The sequence below is a fragment of the Ictalurus furcatus genome, chromosome 17 (genome assembly GCF_023375685.1).
Source record: "Ictalurus furcatus strain D&B chromosome 17, Billie_1.0, whole genome shotgun sequence".
In the NCBI taxonomy this organism is placed as follows: domain Eukaryota; kingdom Metazoa; phylum Chordata; class Actinopteri; order Siluriformes; family Ictaluridae; genus Ictalurus; species Ictalurus furcatus.
In genome coordinates this window covers 5,611,764-5,635,109 of record NC_071271.1, presented here as the reverse complement: position 1 = coordinate 5,635,109, position 23,346 = coordinate 5,611,764, and the positions used below count along the sequence as shown (strand labels likewise).

The window sequence follows — 23,346 nt, the reverse complement described above, 5'->3', positions numbered from 1 at the left end:
ACCAGAAGCTAGAGATGTCTTAAAAGCCCAGAGAAAAGTCCATAGCAAATAGGTAAAGGGCAGATATTCTCACATTCCATGTTCACAGTGCCATTATTCTATTTAAAAAAATAAAACTTTTTAAAAATGGTCATATAAAATTTTTTTGGTGGTATCTTATGTTCGAACTTGGTTTGAAATGCAATTGTCAGATGTATTTATATGAGGAATTAAAGGTATAGGAAATAAGCTTTATAGTAAATAAGCACTTTGCCTGCATCCAAAAGTCTCAAATGTGAAATTCACAGGTCCATTAATGTCAAATTTCTTCTTCTAAAGTGTTTTGATGGGATATTACACATAGTTTTGTATGCAATTGCCAGATTTGTATGCCTTTATTGAGAATAAGGAAATAATAGGAAATAATGAGAGTGCAATTTTCCTAGATATAATAGCCTAGTTCTCTCAGGTCAATTCACAGAGCCAGTATTTAACATTTAAAATCAGTTTTCTCCATATTGAGTAATTTGATAAAGTGTTAGACGTAATTTCGTGTTCAACTATCATTTTTTATTAGATAGTTAGGAAACATCGGGTGCAATTTGCCTATTCGTCTCACATTACTCAAAACATATTGAGTTTTTTGATAGTATATTATAGTACGTTTCATATTTCAGATGTCTTAGAAGTTTTGAGAATGAGGAGATAAAGGTGTAGGAGACAATAAGAGTTAAGTGTACAAAATTTTATTCACAGTTTGTATTCGTGCGCCATCTACAGGCGCGAGATCGTAACTACAGGACCTTCTCATTTCTCATTAACGTGATGTTTTTCTCGTAATAACGCGATATTTCCACTTAACCACTCGTTATTTTCCCATTAAAACGAGATATGTTTCCCGTAATAACACGATATTTTCTCATAAACACGATGTTTTCTCGCAATAATGCAGTATTTTCAGGCAAAATAAATTCTCATTGGGAGCTGGGAGCATGTTGTTGGCTAGGGTTGATGGAGTTAGGGTGGGCTGTATGTAACTTTGTTGGTGTGTTGTAGAATTTTGAATGGACAATGTAATGTAGCAGTAGGTGAGTTTCCTGCATCCATGAATGACCTTGATATCTTTTGTGGACAGCCATACTCTATCTCCGGGTTCATACTAAGGCATGGCATTTCAACATCTGTCCGTGGATTCTGTGTTAATCTGGGTTGCTTGTTTTAGGTGCCGGTGTGCAACCTCCCACAGTAGTCTTGTTCACTAATCTTGAACCAGTCGTCGATGGCAAGGGAGTCAGAGGGATTGGCATTCTAAAGGAACAGGGGAGGTTGGTGACCTAGTTTGCACTGGAATGGGGTTACCTGCATGGCTGAATGACATAAGGAGTTCTGGGTGTATTCTGCTCATGGCAGGAACCGGGCCCAGTTTCATGGCAGGATGTGCCCCACTTCTTGATTTGCCCTCTTGACTTAATTGTTGGCTTGGAAGTGGTACCCAGATGTGAGGCTGACAGATACCACCCAGCTTCTCCATAAAACTGCCCCGTACCCGAGATTTAAATTGGGGTCTCTGGTCATTCACTATGTCTTCAGGAATCCCGTAATGTCTAAATACCCGGGTGAATATAAGTTCTGCAGTTTTGAAGGCTGATGGGAGATCAGGGAGGGGAATTAGGCAGAGGGAGAACCAATTAATGACCTCCATGATGAGGTGTTCCTTTGGGAATGAGGTAAATCCATGACAAAACCTACAGCTATATGAGACCATGGCTGTTGTGGTATGGCTAATGGAAGAAATAGTTACGTGTGTAGTTAATAGTGTGATTAAGGTGTGTACATGTCTATAATGCACATCGATAATGCGACTAAAACAGGAATACTCCACAGGTCTTAATTCCATTTGTGTTTACTTCGAGTATGACTTTGGTCGGATTAAGGTCATCAATAATCGCTGTTTACATGCTAGTTTCTTAATCAGAGTATCGTCTTAATCGGGTTAATATCGAATATTGTTGTCCATGTAAACGTACTGACTGAGAATGACTGAGGGCATATGGTATCTTTACTCAATTCATTATCCGAGTTTGAGCAATTCCTTATATATTCATAACCAGCATCATCTTGCAGTGTACATTAATAGAAGGTCAAACCACAAACCAAGTCATAGAAAGATAGTTTTATTGCCCAGGTGTTGGAGTACTTTTCTGTTTTGTTTTGATTTATAGAAAAAAAAAAAACTGTACAGTTAAACACAAGCAATTGGAAATTGAAGCATTTTCCCCATAAAGTTTTAGGAATTCTATCTGCAGTTAAAAAACAAACAAACAAACAAAAATCCAAACATTTTCTTTTAATTATTTTCACTTCCTTTTCCCTTATCTTTTTATATTCAGCAAACTGTTCAGTGCATGCAATACCATTTTTCTTCAAGATAGCCAAACGTTTAAAAAACAAAAAAAAAAACCCCAAAACAAAACCTACTTAAATTAACAGTTAAACCATTAATAAAGCCATTAAAGCCTTGTTAAAAGACAGTGTGTCTATATATATATATATATATATATATATATATATATATATATACACACACACACACACACACACCCCTTAAAACATAAAATAATTGTAAGCTATTTTTTTTTATTACATTTTATATATTTTATTATTTTTAATCCCCTAACACTTAAAGTTAGATCTTTAAACAGAGTTGTTTTTTTTTTTTTCAATTGTGCCCTGTTTTTTTTCTGGAGATGTCGAAAATAGTCGTTATTTATACAAAACACTTTCTTATATACAAGAGTCATTATTTGCAGAAATTGTACTGACAGGAGGGGCCTGGGTAAAGCAGGAAATCTGATTGGTTGAGGAAATTGGCCAAACAGGGTGGATGGGGATTGATTCCTGACTCCACCCAATATCAACACAGCTTTTCTTGTGATTACTGGGAACTACAGGATCCCTGATTTCAACTGGCTAAACAGGCCTGCCCCACTGCATAACAACTGCATTTCTCAACAGAAGCAATCACATAAAGGAAAATAAGACAAACCAAACAGGAGACCATAAATATTCAAATGAAAATCTGGAAGTCATATCAGTCCATTTTGAGTATTTCCAAAGTGGTTAGACAGTTATTATATATATATATATAAAAAAAAAAAGTGCATGAAATGTCTGAACAAGTATGAATACTGTATGTCCACAGAGAGATTGGCACAGTCTTAATGAGACCTTCATATACATACCTTTGTGGTTTTCTGTGCAACAATGAAAGGAACACTTTAAGCTGAACTGAATTAATTGTGTGGCAGCCTGGGAAAACCCTTCGCATGGTCAAATTGGGACATTTTTGAAAAATAAGTTGTGAAAATATTACCTGAACTGAAATTGGTATGGTATTGCACATATCTCGACCACAAATAAGTTTGGTTACCCCCACAAGTGAAACATTTTGTATTTAAACATATAATTCCAAATTCCAGTGCATGACGCCCAACACGTCTACATTTATAACCTTATCTACAGCCGAATTTTAAAGAACCCATTAGTTTGCAATATGAAATTCACATCTGTCTCAGCATCATTCACATCTGTCTCTGTCTCTTTACCCGGGGTAAACGTCACTCACAGCATTTTAACACAAGCCTCATTGTCTTCACTTCACACAACTGATCTCTGTTCACACTAACATTAGTGAGCAAATTCAACCACTTCTATTATGTTGGTTTAAATGTTTTTTTTCATTAATACCTTTTTATTAGTTTATTTAAACATTTTAGAGCAATATTCGTCTTTTGTCATCTGTACATAGTGTGTAAGCACACTTCTTTGTTTTAATGATGACATGAAGGCACAAGTGCAGGACAGTTTGACAGCCAGTATCTTATTCTAAATAGAACTGATTAAGCTAATGACCGTTTTGCTCTGGAACATAACTATCCAATCTGATCAAAGTCTGACATTCATTGTGTGAGAGAACCAGACTTAACTATAGCGAGGTTTTAGACAGACTGACTGTGTTTGTTTAACCGGCTCCCCAACCAACAAGATCCAACCAACCTGAACTTTACAGGCAGACAGACAGCCAGGGCAAAATTATGCTAAATTAAAAGACCTCCATGTCATTTTTGGTAAACTATATTCTCTTAAGTCAAAGCATGTTACTGGGAGAAAAACACGATTTAAAAAAAAAAAATTTCCATAATTGTTTGTTGTTGGGTTTTCCCAGCCACCACACATATATTCTGTGGTGGGATTGGAGTAGACAAACAGTGTACACACCTTTAAGCAAACCCGAGGTTCAGCATCGCTCAAACAACAATGTCTGGATTGTAATTTAAGTGATCACTTCTTTACGAGTTATCCTTATGCAAGTTATCAATTTACGTTCTGATTACATCACTTCCAACAGCTTACTATTTTCCTCATCTTATACTTTCAAAGTATATTTTATACTCTAATCCTACTTAATATCCCTTAAAGCAGCTGCAGAGTGGACCACATAATGTGTGTGTGTGTGTGTGTGTGTGTGTGTGTGTGTGTGTGTTTTGTTTGTTTTTACTGCAAGCATTATCTCTTGAGGCTTGGTATCAGTTTACTATTGTTGACGACTTAATAAAATGAACGAGGACTTAATCGAAGTGTAAATCTTGGCCATAATTAAAACATTACATTATTTCCCCTTATCTGAATTCCACTTTTCAATAATGATAACAATTTTAAAACAATTTGGTGTGTAGGGAAAAGGCTGCGTGCCACGACAGAAACATGGTGAATTTGGTCAATACATAAGTTAACATATCTGTTATTTTTTCTAATAGTCTACACACTGAACAAGTGTTGAAAGGCAGCAATAATGATTTATTTTGTAAATAGAGCTCTGAAGATGTTTTCATCCTGGGGCTACGATGTGAAAGTCCTCACCAGATTAGTTTCAGTGGCATAGTTTTGATCCATGCTCTAAGTATATTAAATTGTGTGCAGTCATGTCTGTTATTGATACTACCACTGGCCTTTAAGACACCTCTGTGATAATAAATGACATGTGGATATACTAATGCACCTAAACATCTGACTACATATTGGACTGCAGATTTGATTTCGATTCTAAATCATTCTAGATAATCACCGATCCCTTTCATTTCGATTCCTGAATAGCAAACTTTCCGAGCAGCACTGGAGCTTCTAATCACAAGTGACTCCAAAGTCAACCCCTCGCTATCCTTAACACACGTGTATTTCTGTTTGGTGTAACATTTGTTACCCGTTTATCTCTCCTTTTGTTCTGCTGCTCCTCCCACTGAGCGATTGTCTTCAAATCTTTTTTTTATATATATACATATATATATTTATTCATTTCTTTATTCAATTAGATATGACATATTTCTGTTCTAATCAATTATATATTCACTTTATCTTTAAATAGAAATATATATCTATATGTATATCTATATCTATATATATGTCTATATATATATATATATATATAGATATTTTGTGAAGAAACATTGTAATATATTTTCTTTTTTCTTTTCTGTATTGCAGGAGCCCTGATGTAGTGTTTTGTCCATTGAAGTCAGTGAATAGTTTTTTTTTTTAGAATAGAATTTGTGAATGTTAAGTTGGGCGTGGCTTTGGGACTCAGGTAGGTAAAGGGGAGGGAGACCAGATAATTAAGGGTACTTTCACATATGGAGTGTTAGTCCATGTGAAATAAACCCTGGTGCGCCCCCCCCCCGCAGCGTTGTTCGTTTAGGCAGTTGAGAACACAGCAGTCGCAATTGTACCAAAACAAAAAGTCAGCGCGTGTCTGTGAGATGCCGGTTACAAATGCAGTTCCATTGCAGCGGGAGAGCGATTTGACCCTGAACCGACCCAACTGCAGGAAGTGAACTGGACATGCCGTGTATTTTGGGTTGGGGGCAACATTTTTTTTGTAGATGTGAGCTGCTAAACTGAGCTGTGAGGTGCAAACTGAGCCAAAGGACAGAGCTGTAGTGCTGCAATAATACAATGAGTTCTGGATGTTTGATCCAATGTAAACATTTTTTTTTTAAATAAATAAAAAGAGAAAAATGTGATCTGGATGTGATACACAAAATGTTTTAAAACTAATTATTTTATATAATTATCTAATCATTTATTTAGCACTTGCACCATGTGTTTTTACATGCACTTGGCAATTCCACTGCTGTATTTCAGACCAGTGAATGAAAGAATATTGACCAGTACATGTTCAGCTCTACATGCCCATCAGAAAATGCTTTCTGTTTTTTTTTTTTTTTTTTTTTTTTTGTTTTTTACTTTTTGGTTCAGTTCATTTTGTGCAGTGTGAAACGTGCCTTGTACAAGGTTTGGTTGGCGTTTAAAGGACACGAGAAAGAGAGAGAGAGAGAGAGAGAGAGAAGCATTATCAGTTCTTAACATGCAGTTTGCCTTCACCCTTCACTGCATTCATCCCTACACTAACCAAAGCTAGTGTCCATGTCTGCAGACGTGGGTGAATACAGCTCTCTGGTGGAGGGACAAACCAGTACTAACTACAGAAATGCTAAATGGCATCAACGGATATCTTGCCATTACATACACTTGCCATTCTCTGTGTTTCTGACCCCTCATCTTTCAATTCCTCACACACTTATGCTCTGTCCATCCATAAAAAGCTGTGAGATGTTTACAGTGGGGGTGGGGGGGGTGGGGGGGGGTTGAATCAAGCACAGAAAACAGACATCAGTACAGAAATCATCCTTACATAGTCATAGTTAAGGGTTTTAGGGCGTTGGGGTACAGGTGGCACAGAAAAAAACATTACACACACATATATATATATATATATATATATATATATATATATATATATATATATATATATATATATATATATATATATATAATATTAACTCTGGACACATATTATAATTAATTTTCTGTATGGTAGGTCTGTCCACCTCTTCAACTCACTGTTTTTAGTTAATTGGTTTTCCAGTTTCTCTATCGCTTGACAGTAAGTGCTATAACTCAATATTGAATCAGAGCAGAATACAGGGAAAAGCTTTACACCCCTGTTTGTTTTTTTCTTCTGTCCCCAAAGATCCAACCCAAATGTTTGGGCCTTCTGACGATGTGTGCCTATAACATGTGTACATATATACTTACATATATAAACACACATGCACACTCAGACAGACCCACATGCGAAAGGCCTGAGAAAAGTCTAGAAATGTAAAAATAAATAAATAAATAAATAAATAATGGCGGTGGTGTGGGGGTGGGGGGTGGGGGGTGGAATCCATCCTCCGTGAAATGGCTCCAGTTTTTCTTTTTCAGTTTTCTTTTTTAAAATAGTCATTAACACTTTGTACTGTGTTTATCAGCTGTATGAAAAACAACAAAAAAAAAATCCAAATACTTAACTTTATCAGCATACGCCACGATCACGGACTCGTCCAGACCAGCCTGACTAGGAAGGGAAAAAGACACCAAGCCTGCTTTTCTTTTATGCATAAGCACTTTCCGAGGCAACGCATCGCAATATGCTTATTCTTTTGCAAGAGACATTAAAAAAAAAAAGAATCATATTTATCTCCTTAAAAACATCTAGACATATTAGTGTGAAACAATATATATTTGAAAACTGTTGAATTTTCCTACTCTCAGGTAGTCAAATTAACAAGTGCACATCAAATGTAAATTGTGCATAAGGTCCAAGGTGTCTTCAGTGGAAAAAGAAATCAACGTGAACAAAAAGAAGAAAAAGAGAAAAAATATATAGGTTTGGCATAGTAAAATTGAAGACAGATGGCCAAAGGAGGAATATATTATGTGAAAAAGAGGGGAGGAGGGGGTGGGAAAAACACATAGAGAAAAATAGGTTAGGGTGGACATGGGAGCAAGGGAGAGAAAGAAAGAACAAGATGGACAGTACGAAAGAGACCCCTGTGGTGGATAAGTCCAGTCAGTGCACAGTTCATTCATCACCTTGTGCCAGGCAGACACTAAACGTATCTCAGTGTATGCAATTATATATGTTTTTGTGTGTGTGGAGGAGGGAGAACAGCACCTACACCAGTGTGTAGGATTTTGAATATGCCCCAGCACTCTGCTTCTGCAGTCTGCCCAATCCAGATGAGCTGCTCTCCAGCAGAGAGTCTCTTGAACCACCGACCTTGGAGCTGCTGCTCACGCCACCTCCCCCTGTGGAGCCAGAACTGGCCACAGCGCCAGCTGCAGCTCCAGCAGCTCCAGTGCTTTGGCCGGCTGAGGAGGTGGAGGAGGAGCTGGGCATGGTAAGAGTCCTCTGGGGCAATGTAGATGTGCCCGAGCTGATGCTAGAGCCACCTGTGGTGGTGCTGGAGGCTGGGCCTGATGCTCCTGAGCTGGTTAGGCTACTTAAGCCACCGTGGCTGAGCGTCAGGGCCTGTTGTTTGGATGGGTCTAATGTCATGTGGCGGCCCTGTGTGTGGTAGGCACGAGCTGCCAAACTTCGAATAGAAGCTTCACGTGGTGGCACCACTGGGCATGGGTCATGCAGCTCAGCTTGTTTGCGAAAGAATGGCTCTGTCTTCATATAAAGTGGGAGATTACAGTACTCACCTGGGAAGAGAGGGTTAAAGAAGTCAGAAGTAAAAATCATTAGCTGAATAGCATACCTTTAAAAAAACAAAAACCCAACTCATTGCACTGGAAACCTTGCTCTTGTTCTGTAAATCCAAATGTACATGTATGCACAAAACCTCTTGAATGAATACTTCACCTAAAACAATTGTTTAAAGATCCAGGGTCCCATGGACACTACCTGAACAATCCTATACTTTATGTCCTTAATTTCTAGTTTTCCTACTACTATTCAATTCAATTCAATTCGATTTTATTTGTATAGCGCTTTTAACAATGGACATTGTCTCAAAGCAACTTTACAGAAATATATAAACACAGCTTACAGATTTTAAGTGTGTGAATTGATCTCTATTGAGCGAGACGGTGGCGACGGTGGTGAGGAAAAACTCCCTAAGATGATATGAGGAAGAAACCTTGAGAGGAACCAGACTCAGAAGGGAACCCATGCTCATCTGGGTACTAGTTATGTTTACATAGAACATGCAAAGAAATATGTACTAGCACAACTCTGATAGGAACTCACTCTTGTTGGCACGGTGTGGAATCGGCACCGCTACATTCTTGCCACGGTCATAGTCCTGTGGTTTTGGTGGAGATGCTGTAAAGCGGCAGATGCCTGGCTCGGATGGCGTGCTCATTGATGTCATGCTGTCGGCATTTTCATTAGTACCTGTGGTCATCTGGTCCGAAGAACTGTCTGAAATGAAGCACTCTGTGATCTCAAACTTAGCGTGCTGCAGGTGCTCTTCCAGCTTGGCGTGCTCGTAAGCTCGAGCCAGTTCCTCATACGTAGAGGAAGCACTCTCAGTTGAAACCATGCTGTTACGGCCCTTGTCTGAGACATAAGGCAGGGTTGCGGGGGGAAGACACAAAATGATTAACAGCTGGTTTAATGATGCTGGAGGTGAATAAATAGAATCCAATTTGATTCTTGCTTAAAGATTAAAAATTCAAATATACACATATTAATGTAATGGAAGCATATAACTACCAGTTAGCATAAAAAAAACCTGTATACTAAAGTCATTAGACACAAGCCTAAAAACTCTAGCAAAAAATAAATCCACTCATTCTTTCCTATGAAATATACTTTTAGATCAAATGTAGTTTAATTTTTATACATTATATACATTAGGTACTTGCGTTTAAGTATCTAACAATACTTTCCCACCATTTTCTCCCCAGTTTGTTCACTTGTCAATTACCAGCCACTAGCCAGCTCTGCCCTATCATACGACAACCACCAACCAGAGTGAAGGCTAACACATGCTTCCTCTGACACAAGTAAAGGCAGTCAAGCACATCTTTTCATTACTGCTTACGCTGCATCACAGGTCAGTGTAAAACCTGACGAAAGAGCTATCTTCCACGTACATGAGCTCACAGACAGACACCAGATAGTGATTGACAGGGAAGCGTATGCTATATGCTATCCCTCCCATGCGGAGAGCATGACCTGTTTTGCTCCCTAGGTTCCTGGCCACAGATCCATGTGGCATGGTTGAGTTCTTTTAAAATGTACAATATTACATACGAGTTATAAAATGTACTTATAGGTACTATATTATAAAATATTTCATTTCATTACAGTTCAAATTAAAACTTTTTCTTTTATTTAGATTTGATTCTTCCATACATTTTCTTCCTGTGCAGAATTGACCACATTCTCCCCAAGCCCTCATGGGGTTCCTCCGGCCTCTCTGCTTTTCTCTCACCTCCAAAAAACACACCGGTAGGTGAAGTGAAAACACTAAACTGCCTCTAGGTGTAAATAAGTGTGTGCGCATGGTGCTCTGGGATTCCACGGTGCTTCCCCTCCGCCCAACAACCCCCATCCTCCCCGCGTCCAGTGTTTCCAGGACAGACTCTGGATTCACCATGACCCTCGGGATGAAATAATGAATTTTCATACATTTATCATTGACCTAACGTCCTTTTCTTTAAAGGAAAAGTCATTTTTCTTCTTAGTGGAATATTATAGTATTAATAATCTCCACCTCTGCCATTTCCTTGTTTACCTTTCTAGTATGTGCCTTATTCTGGGTCCAAGCACATGGTCTTATACTGTAAGTGCAAGCATTTCAGTAAAATATTCTGAAAATAGTTATTTCTGTTTGACAGCATTGTTCTTTCAAGTTTGTTATATTTGTAGGATTGAATATCTTAATAATAACATGCCATGGGAAGTGGTTTAATACGCTTTATATATATATATATATATATATATATATATATATATATATATATATATATATATATATATATATATATATATATATGGTTACTTTCATGCATGTAAAGGTGTTGTTTGTACGTTCTATACTTATATATAAAATATATTTGTATATACACTACAGTGTTATACATGTATACTGAAGTATATTTAATGGTATTTTTGTATGATTTAAGTATACTTTTGATAATTATTCCATTTTAGCACACACCTTTTCCCCAAACACAGAGTTGTTAAATAATTTCCAATAATATTCCATCATTTAAATACTGTTTTCTGAGCATGAAGAACAGGTTTTTTTTTTTTTTTTTTTTTTACAAAAAAACTGCTGACATTTTAAACTTTTTAATATGGTTTAACAATTCACCAGCCTGTTCAGCTATTTACTGTAGGTTTAAAATTGTACTGCTTATCAAAGCTTTGAGACAAGTACAGCATGTGAAGATTTTAAGTTTAAGGTAGAGTTTAAGGTAAGAGCCATTCTTTTATGCTGTGGCTGTGTTTAGATTATGTAAATGTTTGTTTACCTGTGTCCTGGGACAGACTGGCACTATAACTGTCACTCTCTGTTACAGTGATACCGTGCTGGGAGCCGACGGTACGCCAGTCAGAGGTCAGGGTGCGGGCAGGTGTGGATGCCTGGCACTTTGTCAGGGTCCACTGGCTTGAGTAACGGTTCCTTGTACTGTGAGCTGACTTAACACTCTTCCTTGACACCGGATCTGGGAATAGAATGAGTATATAGGGAAAATGTTTATACATGAAATAAATAACTAGGAAACTGCTTCAAGAATATATTGGGTAAAGCAAGGAACTTACTGGTTCCTGGTCTAATATCAGACATGTCAATTAAGGGTCCAGTGTTCTGAATAAGGGCAGGATGATGCACAGACACGCCTGTACAGAAACTCTGGGGGTTTACTGATTGGCTGAACTCTGTGTCCGTCACCGGAATGGTGGCTTTGTCTTCACCTAAATACACATGATAGAAGAAAGTCAGAGATAATTCAACCAAAATCATACAAGGCATGCTAGAATATACACACACAGATTAAACAGTGAAATGACAGACCAATCTGTTTGATGCCCTCCTTATCTTCAATAAGCAGTTGTACACGTGGTATATCTATGTGCAGACGGGGGCCCTGGGGTGGGCCCTTCACTGGGGTGTCAAAACTGCGATTGTTCTTACTGCTCCAGGTGTTAAATGTACACACACACACACACACACACACATGCACACACACACACACGCACACGCACACAAACACAAATAAATAAATACACACAAAGACAAATAAGTATTAATCCTGCTCTTGGCCAGATTATGATTATGCTGGAGCACTATATTCTTACCTGATCAACATTTCAGCCAAACTCTTAGCATCTGTAGAAGCAGAGTAGAAAAAATGTGAATATATTTATTCTGGGTATCCAATACCTTTCCTATTTAATCCTATTTAAACGTTTCTCTATCTGCTGTTCTCAAATACTTCCATATATCTATACTTCACTCCCTTCATCACCCTCTTCCTCACCTCGAAGTCTCTTTAGCCTCTTCTCTTTGCGCTTCTTTCGAATGATGAAGAGGAGGGCCATGCCCAATGTAACTAGAATGACAGGACAGCCGATGGAGAACAACTTCTTTACATCATCGCCTTCCCCACGTGCAGACTTGATTGGAGGAATGGTACCTTGGTAGAAACAGCACAAAAATGAAATGATCCTGAAGATCTGCTTCTTCATAAAAGGACACGAGGAGATTTGATATCGCAGCTCTTATTAACATAGTGTTAGTGTTATTTTCTGATCAATCGAGCCTTATTTCAATGCTGTTGGGAATGGGGCTGGAAATACACCATGGATGAGATGCCAATATATCACAGGAGTCCATGCACACACACACACACACACACACACACACACACACACTTATTCTCACCTAAAAAACAGTAATGTACTCAGAATTGATCACATAATTGTAAATGGATTCTGATTGGCCAACTCACTGCCATCGTAGTCTAGTGTGGCAAACTGGGAGGTCTGGTTGCCACAACCAGCACTGTTGCAGGCCTTCATCTTCAGCTCGTACCAAGTGGCTTCACGCAGCTCAGCCAGGAAGACATCGGTTGTGCCATTGGTGCGTACGCTTTGCCATGCATAGGTGCCTTTGGGCCGGAAGTCAAGCAGCACAGCATTGATGGGGCAACCTCCGCTGCTCCAACCCTGCAGATTGAGCCGAGCATGGGTGGAGTTGATGTGGGTGAACAGGGGCTGGTCCTTGTTGAACTGCGGCTCTGTAGGGACGACAGGGAAGGATTTGGACCTCAAGGTTTTGTGTTGCTTAATAAGTCCTCCCTACTGTGCGGAACTATCTACATGAGAAGGAAACTTACATAGATGCTTCTGTCTAGACAGCCTACACATTCTAGACATTACATGAGTTTCTTGATTATATTAATCGATATATCAAATTGTGCTTTCTTACCTCTGCCATGAGTCTTCGCCTCAATGATTTCACTTATCCTACCAGCTCCCACGCTGTTCTTGGCAGCTAGCTTGACCTTATACCAGGTGCCACAGCGGAGGTTATCCAGCTTGAAAGAGCGCTCAGTGGAGCTAATGAACACATCTCTCCACTCTTCTGTATTATCCACAGAATACTGCAGCACAAAGCCTGCAAACACACACAAATCTAATGTAAAAGTCTGAGTGAGTTTATGACTCATGACTATGACTAGTCCACTTACTTACACAACTTTTATATGTTTAAAATGATGGTGATCATGTAATGCTAAAATCAAGGACAATGGGCCAGGTAATGTTAACTAGCACCCTGCATTCTGGAATGAGTTTTCCTCACTCTTAGCTGTGTATGAAGCTTAGAAGTTGTGGGAGAGTTGCCTTCTCACCACTAGAGGGTGCAAATATTTAAAAAATCACGAGTTTCAATCTGAAAATCTCCAAGAAGAGAGAGAGAGAGAGAGAGAGAGAGAGAGAAAAAGGCTGCTGTCGGGACACTTACACCAACAGGGACACAACAGTCATTCGTTTGTATTTGGTGTTTACATGTGATATGACAATTTTGTACAAATGATCTAAATGAACACTTTTTTTTTTATATGACATCAACAGAGGTATTTGTATTAGTGACTAGACTGTAACCAGAACTGAGATAAATCCAATTCTTCAGAGAAATGAATATACAAAGGAATTGTAAAGAGCTGTAAAGCATGGCTGAGCCAAAAGAAAGGTCCTTATTAAGTGTACACAAGCACATAAAAGCACACATAAGCATCATAAGCTACAGAAACCTGACAGGATGAATAGAAAAGGTGGGGCATATACACACATGCTCAGTTGCTTAGACAAAAGAAAGTGGGGAAGGCAGCATATAAACATGTAAATAGACTAGGTGAACAGTGACAGTCGGACCAAGTTGACCAAATATGGCACACTGAGAGGCTGAGACTGAAAGAGGGAAGGGAGAGGTTGTGTGAGAGCAGCGATTAAGAAAGAAGAGTAAAAATGAATAAGAAAAAAATTATTTGATTGAGTAAACGACAGAAAAAAGGAGTTGTACCTCTGATGGAGCTCCCACCGTTGTCTCCAGGGATCCAGGCTAGCGTAATAGAGGAGGTTGAAGTGGTGGACACTGTTAAACGCGGCTGATCTGGAGGAACTGACACACCCGCACATAAATATAGTCAAATATTATAGTCTTTAATAATCGTCCACCTTCTGTATACATATATATTTTGCACCTTACCTTGCACTAGTAGGTTCACAATTATGGTATCGAATCCTAGTGTGTTGGTGGCTGTGCACGTATAGTACCCAGAATCCTCTGCTTTTACAGAGCGCAACAACAGCGTCCCGTTTGCCAGAATGTTCCGCTGGCCATCCTGAGAGACGGGAATAGCAGTGTTCTCGCTGCGGAGGTCAAAATCGAAATTATATTTTATATATACATATTTATATATATCACTGTTAACATTGTCTATATTAAGAGGTCTTGTAGTTTGCACACCATTACTGTTCAAAATTATAAAACAATTCAAAACAGTGGTATAGGGAAATGTGTGAGATATTGCTGGTATTTTATTTAAAAAATCAAAATATACAATATCCAGAGTGATTGTGCTTTTTAAAGCACATCATTTATTCTACAATTTATTTTATACTGTAATATGGACAGAGCTTTTGAAATGAATGCAGAGATTCAGGATGGCTAATGAAAAACTAGACCTAAAACGGTAACTCACCTGTCTTTGGTCCATTTAATTGTGGGAGTTGGCTCCCCGACTGAACTACATGGCAGCCGTACCTCCTTCATCCACGGAGTAGTAACCGTACCTCCGAAAGATAATATCTTAGCAGGAGCTAAAGGGAGAACCAGAGAGGAAAAAATCGTTAACCGTCACGGATTCTTCAGTTTGTCCCTCTGTGGTAACCCATAAAGGTTATATGTAGGACCCCACAACAGAGAGTTTCTTTAAGAGAGAACTTTAGATAGGAGAGAATTTGAACTCATGCAGGAAGCTAATTATCCAAAGACATTTCTCCTTTGAAAAACCTTTGAAAGACATTTTTTCTTCTCGGATTGTACCATATAACCTGACAACTCAGTTTAAAAGGACTGTAGCGTGCCTGTCTTGCACCTTTCAAAAAAAAAAATTAATTGGTTGACAAAAATTTAAGGTCCTTGAGAACACTTGAATTCATTATATATATATATATATAAAAATGTCAGTTAGATATTCACCAAGATGAATTTTATTTAAAAAACAACAACAACAACAACACAGAAATGATATGTGACACACAAATGCACAAACACACACTGTATTCACTCTGGACAAATCTTTCTTTTTTTAAGCCAATGATCGGTCCAAAGATAACAAGAGAATCTGAATACACTGTACAAACCTACAAACATATACTGTACACATACACTCACTGAAGACTTTATTAGGAACACTATACTAATACTGGGTAGGGCCTTGATTTGCTCTTAAAACAGCCTCAATTCTACATGGCACTGATTCCACAAGATGTTGAGATTCCTTTGAGATTCTGGTCCATGTTGACATGATTGCATCCTGCATGTCCTGCAGATGTTTCAGGTGCAGTTTCGTGCTGTGAATCTCCTGTTCTACCACATCCCAAATCTGCGCTACTAGATTCAGATCCGGTGACTGGGAAGACCGCTGAAGAACACCGAACCCGTCGTCATGTTCATGAAACCAGTTTGAGACGACTTTTGCTGTGTGACATGGTGCATTATCATGCTGGAAGAAACCATTAGAAGATGGTAAATTGTGGCCATGAAGGGATGCACCTGGTCAGCAACAATACTCAAATACGCTGCTGCATTCAAGCCATGATTGATTGGTATTAACGGTCCATAGTGTGCCGAGAACACATTCCCCACACCATCACACTACCTCCACCAGCCTGGACTGGTGACACAAGGCAGGTTGGGTCCATGGATTCATGCCATGGAAGCCAAATTCTGACCTGACCATCTGTGTGCCTCACCAGAAATCGAGATTCATCAGACCAGGAGACATTTTTCCAGTCTTCAGCTGTGCAGTGTTGGTGAGCCTGTACCCACTGCAGCCTCAGATTTCTGTTCTTGGTTGACAGAAGAGGAACCTGATGTGATCTTCTGATGTTACAGCCCATAAGAATTCCATTATAGTTAATGTCATTGCAGTTTTTCTCTAGTTAAATGCATTGACCTGGGAGGGTCAAATAAGGGAGACATAGTGGTAACATGCTAGCGGCTAAGTTGTTAATTGTTTTGCACAGCTTTAATGAAAAAACTATTAGCTATGTTACTTCTGAATATCGCATATCACATCACAGCTTATCTACACTTTATGGTAAGGAGTAAAGACGCGCACATAAACACAAACGCTTACTTGCAGGGGCATGTGCCACATTGTCATGGTCCTTGATACTAGTTTCCAAACTAGTTGAGACATCCTTTAAGTCCATGGTCTTCAGGGAGCACACATCTATTCCTAGTCAAGTGCTAGATCTGTCAAACGCAGACTGCTTTTGAGGCAGTAGATAAAAATTGTTCCATTGAAAACAACTTGGAACAGCACCAACTTTCAGATGAGAACTTCCTTGAAACAAACAAACGTGTTGCCTCTGCGAATCCCGAACATCGACGCTTCTTCTCTCCTCATTGCACAGACACACTTCTTCCTTTGATTTTCATTTGATGGAAAATCGTGAAAGCTTAAATCTGGTTGTTTTTGTTTTGAATTACTCCACTGAGGCACACAACAGAAAGACTTGTTTCTGGACTCAGCCAATCGCTATTACCGGAAGTCAGATTACACGGCGGCGGTCATTCCCAGAAGCAACAAACCCGGAAGTGTGAAACTGGCCTATTGGCTGATTCAATAATTGCACGATTGAGTAGGTGTACAGGTGTTCCTAATAAAGTGTTCAGTGAGTGTAGACGCTCTTTTATTTGCTCATGAAAAATATTGATTACATTGCCTGTCCTCTTCCTCATTACTGCACACTACCATCAGCTGCTATTTCTCTATCCATTGAGTCTTCCTTTGTTGAGGCTCATTTTCATCACAGAACTAACAATACATTATCCCTTTATCAGGTCACAGAGAGCAGACAGAGAACAGGGCTAAGAGAGAAATAAGGAGATAATGATGGCAGAGTGAACCCACAAACATTGGATGAATGAAAGTAAATCACTTAATTTGTCAATTACTCCTAATATTAGTTCTTACACAACTTAAATTTCTCATTATGTACCTTTTAAAGCAGGTTCTACAGTGACCTTTTCGCTGATGTTCCCCCGACCCGCAGTGGTAACAGCTGCTGCCCAGATAAGGTACTGCTGTCCTTGATTCAGGTGGGTGATGCGGTAAAATAGCACTTCTGGGTTTGCCTCATATTCACTGGGAGCCTGAGAGCAACACAACAAAATAAAATAAAAAAATAAATTTAAAAAATCCCTGCAATGATTCAAAGAAGCTAGTGCTTATTCTTGATGATGCCAAGAGTGTGAAAAACCATGTATGCTGATCAAAATATCTCAGATGACATCATCGTACATTAATAAGATTTTGTGTGATTAAGCGTTTGTGATTTCAGAACCATGTAAAAGAAAGGAAGACATTTTTTTTTTTTAGATTCTTTACTTTCCACACAATCCATGCGATTCTTAGGATGACATTTGATATCTCGCACATTTTCTTTCGTGCACACACACACACACACACACCTAGAGTTGCCTTTCCCTAGAGACTACCCCTAAGGGTTAGGGTTATGAAAATCGGGCGGAGCGCGTACAGTACTAATAGCATACACAAACTGTACGCTATTCCTAGCGTACATGTAAAAAGCGAAGCATACTTTCTGCTTAAGCGTACCCTGCCATCCACACTCACAACAACCCCTAGCCATACCACTGACACACTGACACACTCATGCATCACATTACTCGTCATATTACATTATGCTCTATTTTCTTCTGAGTATACTTTACATATTCTTATGAAGGCTTAATTATTTTGGGGTGAATATATTTCTCTTGTCTCTCTTGATCAGCTCTTTGGACAAGTTCATGTCTTTCTCTTTCTATTTTTTCTGCCACCATAGCAAAAAAAAAAAGCAAGTAAAGGGAGGTTCGGAGTGAGGGAGGCGGAGTGGTGTAACGGATATTGAAATATTCCTCTGGCATGTAGATAGGGGTGATCCAGGGAGCGATAGTGGGAGATAATGAAAAGAGGAACAAAAGTACTCCCTGCACGGTGTGTCTGACCCTCCCTCCCTCCCTTTCTCCTCTCACACTCATTTACATAGTAATCACCCCATGCTCTGCAAGAAACCAGGGAGGGAGGGAGGGAAGGAGGGAGAGATAGAGAGAGAGTGAGAGAGAGAGAGAGAGAGAGAGAGAGAGAAAGAGATGTAGGGAGAGACAGAAAGACAAAGATAGAGAGAGAGAGAGAGAGAGAGAGAGAGAGAGAGAGAGAGATTTGTGAATGAAGAAAAAGTGTGTCAGTAAGCCTGCACAGGTATTAATTTGTTGTAAGAGTACACAAATAATGCTTGTGCATGTGTGTGTGTGTCTGTGGGTATGATAGTGTGCAGATGAGGTGGTTATAAATGTGATAGAGCCTCAGGGGAGTGTGTGTGTGTGTGTGTGTGTGTGTGTGTGTGTGTGTGTATGTGTGTGTATGTGTGGGTGCATGTGTTGTGTTTGTGTGTGTTAGCTTGTTTCCTGCTCTCACTGATGAACAGATGAGGTTGTCTAGGCAACGTGATGAGACACAGATATGCAAATGAGGAGGGGAGAGTGAGCTGGCATGCACACACTGCAGTATGAGGCACACATATCCTGCTGATATTGCACCACTGTCTCTTACACACACACACACACACACACACACACACACACACACACACACAGATCAACGCAGACACATTAAGAATACAGATTGATACGGATAATACTGAAAGAAAAAGATACTTTAAACATCTCAATACACCACAACACACACACACACACACACATAAAATAAAAAACAATGCATAAATATATACACATCTGATTTTTATCTGTCAAAATAAACGATCCAGCTGTCACATCTTCACACCCTTTGTTTCTTACTGGTTGGGCTGATCCGGGGCTGGAGCAGTAAATGGTGTATTTCCTGATGATGCCATTTGGTTTGTTCGGAGGGAGCCAGGATACCACAACACTGCTGGCAGAGGAGGGGACAGCTTTGATGCCTGCTGGAGGTCCAGGGTCTAAGAGAGCAAGAAAATGTTTTTTTTTTTTGTTTGTTTTATTTATTTATTTTTGCAAAAATAAGCATCCCATAAGCGTTATATGACTTTTTGATGGGTTCATCGATTGCTCTTTGGATCGTTTTAGACATACTAGAGTCCTATTTTGAACCCTCACTGAAAGGGAAACATTCTGTTGCACGGTTCTTCATTCCCATAAGGTCAAGAAAAAGAAACCTTTAGGGTTTATAGATTTAAGCTCTTTTTTTTTTCTTTTAAGACTGTACGTCTGTTTGCCGTTCAAGTATAAAGTGAGCAGAACTGTTTGTAGCTTTGCTGGACTTAGCCTTTAATGTTAAGAGGCTCAAATGAGTCAGTAAAGACAAAAAAGTGAGCAAAAGAGACAGAGAGAAAGACGGATTGACAGATGTTAGAAGGGTAACATATGTTCGCTTTAGCGAAACCATCCTTCTCTGTCAGCTTCATTTGTGTATATATGTGGAAGCAAAAGAAACCTTTATTTGTCACATATACATTACAGCAGAGTGAAATTATTTATTTGCATAAATAATTCCCATCTTGGAGTCAGAGCACAGAGTCAGCCATGATATGGCACACCTGGAGCAGACAGGGTTAAGGGCCTTGCTCAAGGGCCCAACAATGGCAACTGGGTGGTGCTGTGGCTCAAACCCCCAACCTTCTGAGCAGTAACCCAGAGCCTGAACCATTGAGCCATCACTGCCCTCTCAGGACTGCTCAATACACTGTAGGTTAATTCTTACCACAATACTGATACCACAGAACAGCACCACATACAAATGACCAGTTTGACCAATAAAAATATATTGGTTCTGTGTGCATTCTGACCAATCTCAAAGCTAATGGAAAAGTCCGCTATAGGTGCTCTAACTAATTCAAGTTGATTGCTTTGATATATTGCAAAACATATTATTTATAATTAAAATGCACAGCAATATAATCCCAGTAAGGTTGTGCATATTGTGCAGTGCTAATAGGCAGGCTTAAACATAGAGTCTACCTTTGCATAGTGTACCTATGAACTGCCTTGACAAACAAAAGGACACCATAGTGACGTATGAGTATTTATATAAGTGTGTGTTTTTGGGCATGTTTTTGGGGTATGTAGGTTTAGGAGGCTTTAAGAAATGATCAATATTTTTTTGAGTATTTAATAATAATAATTTTGAGGTTTAGACTGGCAGAATTTTATTCCTGAGAGCCTTTAGTCTGTCTTACAAAGAACAGCCACTGTACTGTTCTACCATACTGCATTTCACTACATTAAAGTTGGAGGCAGATGTGGCAGCATGAACATGCCTTTGTAGTGCAACCAAGGATTATCAGCTCCATTTCCCACTGTGTACTTTGTGCTCTCCATCCTTGATTCATTTTCAGTCAGGTAAAAAAAAAAAATTATTCAATGACAGGCCAATTAATTTATAAAATTAAAAATTATACTAAAAAAAACATTAATTAACCATGTTATAAAATATGTCTTATTTGTAGTCGGATGAGACTCCTTTCTAGAAGAATCTAGCATGCAGGCTAAAATGTACAAAAATGTAAGAAATATAAACATTTGATAAACGATGAATGTTTAGTTATAAAATGATGCAACACACACACACCTACCCACCCACCCACCCATACACCCACACCCACACACCCACACCCACACACACACAGAGACTTTCAAAAGCACCAAAGCCATCAAAGAAAGAGAAGAAAAAAATGTGACACATCTCATTAAGCATGTACACAAACACACAGATTTCTTTCTCTTTCTTCTTTCTGTTTCTATCTAACAGAAATAGTTAAATCTCAAGAGCAAAGTGCTTACTCTTGTTCAGTCCTCAATATCTCCCCTGTCTCTCATTTCCCAAACCTTTCCTCCAGCCCCCACATGTCCCCAGGGAGGAGGAGAGCAAAAGATAGGGCACTAATCTCATGCCCACCAGTGTAAGCACAAACGTAATGCCTTCTAATCCATAAAGAATTAATCCTCCTTTTGCTGGGCAGTGAATTGGGGTGGGGTTAGACACAAACACTTGTACTCACACAATTCAAGTCTCCACCCTTTGGCATTTTAATTCTCAGATGTGGTAATGTTACATTTGATCTTAAACACACTGGATTTGTTACAGAAGTGTTACAGAAGACTTCACCTAGCACCATGGATCAGGCAGAGGTGCCCAGATCTTCAGACCGCTGTCACTTTCCAGGGTCAGCTGCTTGTCTACCAGAACAACAGCTCCAGAAAATATCCACTGTCATGGAGGAGAGTCTCTGAATCTGTAGGGGGGAACAGCAAGCACCTACCACTCCATATCCCCACATCCATGTGAATAATGCAGTCACATCCACTAACTCAAGAGTGCTTTCCAGCATCTTACCAAAGAAATATGATGGTTCTCCTGATAAATGCAAGGTTCCTCATACAATGTGCCATTCTCTGTATTTCACCATCTAGAAATGGGAAAAGGCACTGGGAAAAGACATACAAAACAATCTGCTGCTGATTTTGCTCTGATGACTCTGATGTACTTTGGCTACAGAGAGTTGGTGGAATGAACCGGTGCTGAAGACAAGGTGATATTGGCTGGAGGTTGAAAACTTTCCCTTCATCATCATGACTGACCATAAGAACCTTGAATACATCAAGTTTGCAAAACAGCTAACCCCCATGCCAAGCCTGATGGGCACTATTCTTTACCACTTCAATTATTACTTTTAATTCAATATCATGCTCATATACAGACCCGGGACCAAGAAAGGTAAAGTGGATGCATTATCCAGGGTTTTTGAAAGACCTCACACTCCCAGTTAGAACCTTAGAGTTAGAGTCTTGTTTTGCAGCTCCCATGCAGTGGGAGATCATGGAGGACACCTAGCAGGATGATCCCAAACAACAGTGACAAGAATATATGTGCCTTAGAATATGTAGGCGGAAGTGATACAGTGGGTACACACCTCCCTCAGCTCTGGACAACCATCTCAAGAATGCATAGGTCAGTGGAAAATAAGTCCTGGTGGGGAGTCTTATAGCAGGACAAAACCTGCTCTGTATCACTACAGATACCTACTCTACTTGATATCAGTGTCTGGCTCTCCTCAGGTTATCATTCTGGGGGCTTCCTTAGGGTCTACTGCTTCAAAAATCATCAGGACTGGAGCAGGTTCCTTGCCTGGGAAGAGTATGCTCAAAACTCTTTGATCCACTCATCTACTGGTCTCACTCCGTTCCAGTGTTTACTTTGATACCATTCACCTCTCTTTCCATGGTCTGTAGAGCCATCACATTTTCCTGCAAGTTGACGACTGGATCAGATAGAGCAAACAGACATGGGAAGAAGCATGTGTCCAACTACAAAGGGCCATCCAGTGACAAGACACAAGCTGACCACCCCTGTTGCCAACAGCAACCTATGCAACCTGATCAGATAGTATGGCTGTCAACCTGAGACCTCTGACTCAAACTACCCTCACAAAAGTTGAGCCCTTGTTTCATTGGTCTTCAGCACACTTTCAAAAACGCCACAAAAAACTCAACAAAAAAGAGGTCCATTGTGGACATGCGGCTTTTGCTCCATCAAGTTCATATTCATGCACAGTGTGTGTATGGGTGTGTATGTGTGTGTGCATGTCTTGCAAGCTCCAGCAGCTATATCACACTCTCTCATTCTCTCTATTGCCAGTTATGAGAGTCCCTGAAAATACAAAGAGAA

At 39.4% G+C, this 23,346-nt stretch overlaps 1 protein-coding gene across 1 annotated transcript in view; it reads right to left on the bottom strand.

The window, feature by feature from the left end:
- Positions 1-8,035: 8,035 nt before the first annotated feature.
- The window catches only part of LOC128621700 (cell adhesion molecule DSCAML1), a 40,919-nt gene continuing 25,608 nt past the window's right edge, over positions 8,036-23,346 (bottom strand). Inside the window, exons 16-29 of the mRNA XM_053647656.1 lie at positions 19,482-19,621; positions 17,621-17,774; positions 15,091-15,208; positions 14,595-14,758; positions 14,409-14,507; positions 13,314-13,502; positions 12,835-13,122; positions 12,364-12,519; positions 12,182-12,212; positions 11,898-12,016; positions 11,645-11,797; positions 11,353-11,547; positions 9,116-9,427; positions 8,036-8,568 (exon numbers count right to left, since the gene is read on the bottom strand). Coding sequence (XP_053503631.1) covers positions 8,036-8,568; positions 9,116-9,427; positions 11,353-11,547; positions 11,645-11,797; positions 11,898-12,016; positions 12,182-12,212; positions 12,364-12,519; positions 12,835-13,122; positions 13,314-13,502; positions 14,409-14,507; positions 14,595-14,758; positions 15,091-15,208; positions 17,621-17,774; positions 19,482-19,621 — 2,651 coding nt within the window. The remainder of the gene's footprint in view (positions 8,569-9,115; positions 9,428-11,352; positions 11,548-11,644; positions 11,798-11,897; positions 12,017-12,181; positions 12,213-12,363; positions 12,520-12,834; positions 13,123-13,313; positions 13,503-14,408; positions 14,508-14,594; positions 14,759-15,090; positions 15,209-17,620; positions 17,775-19,481; positions 19,622-23,346) is intronic.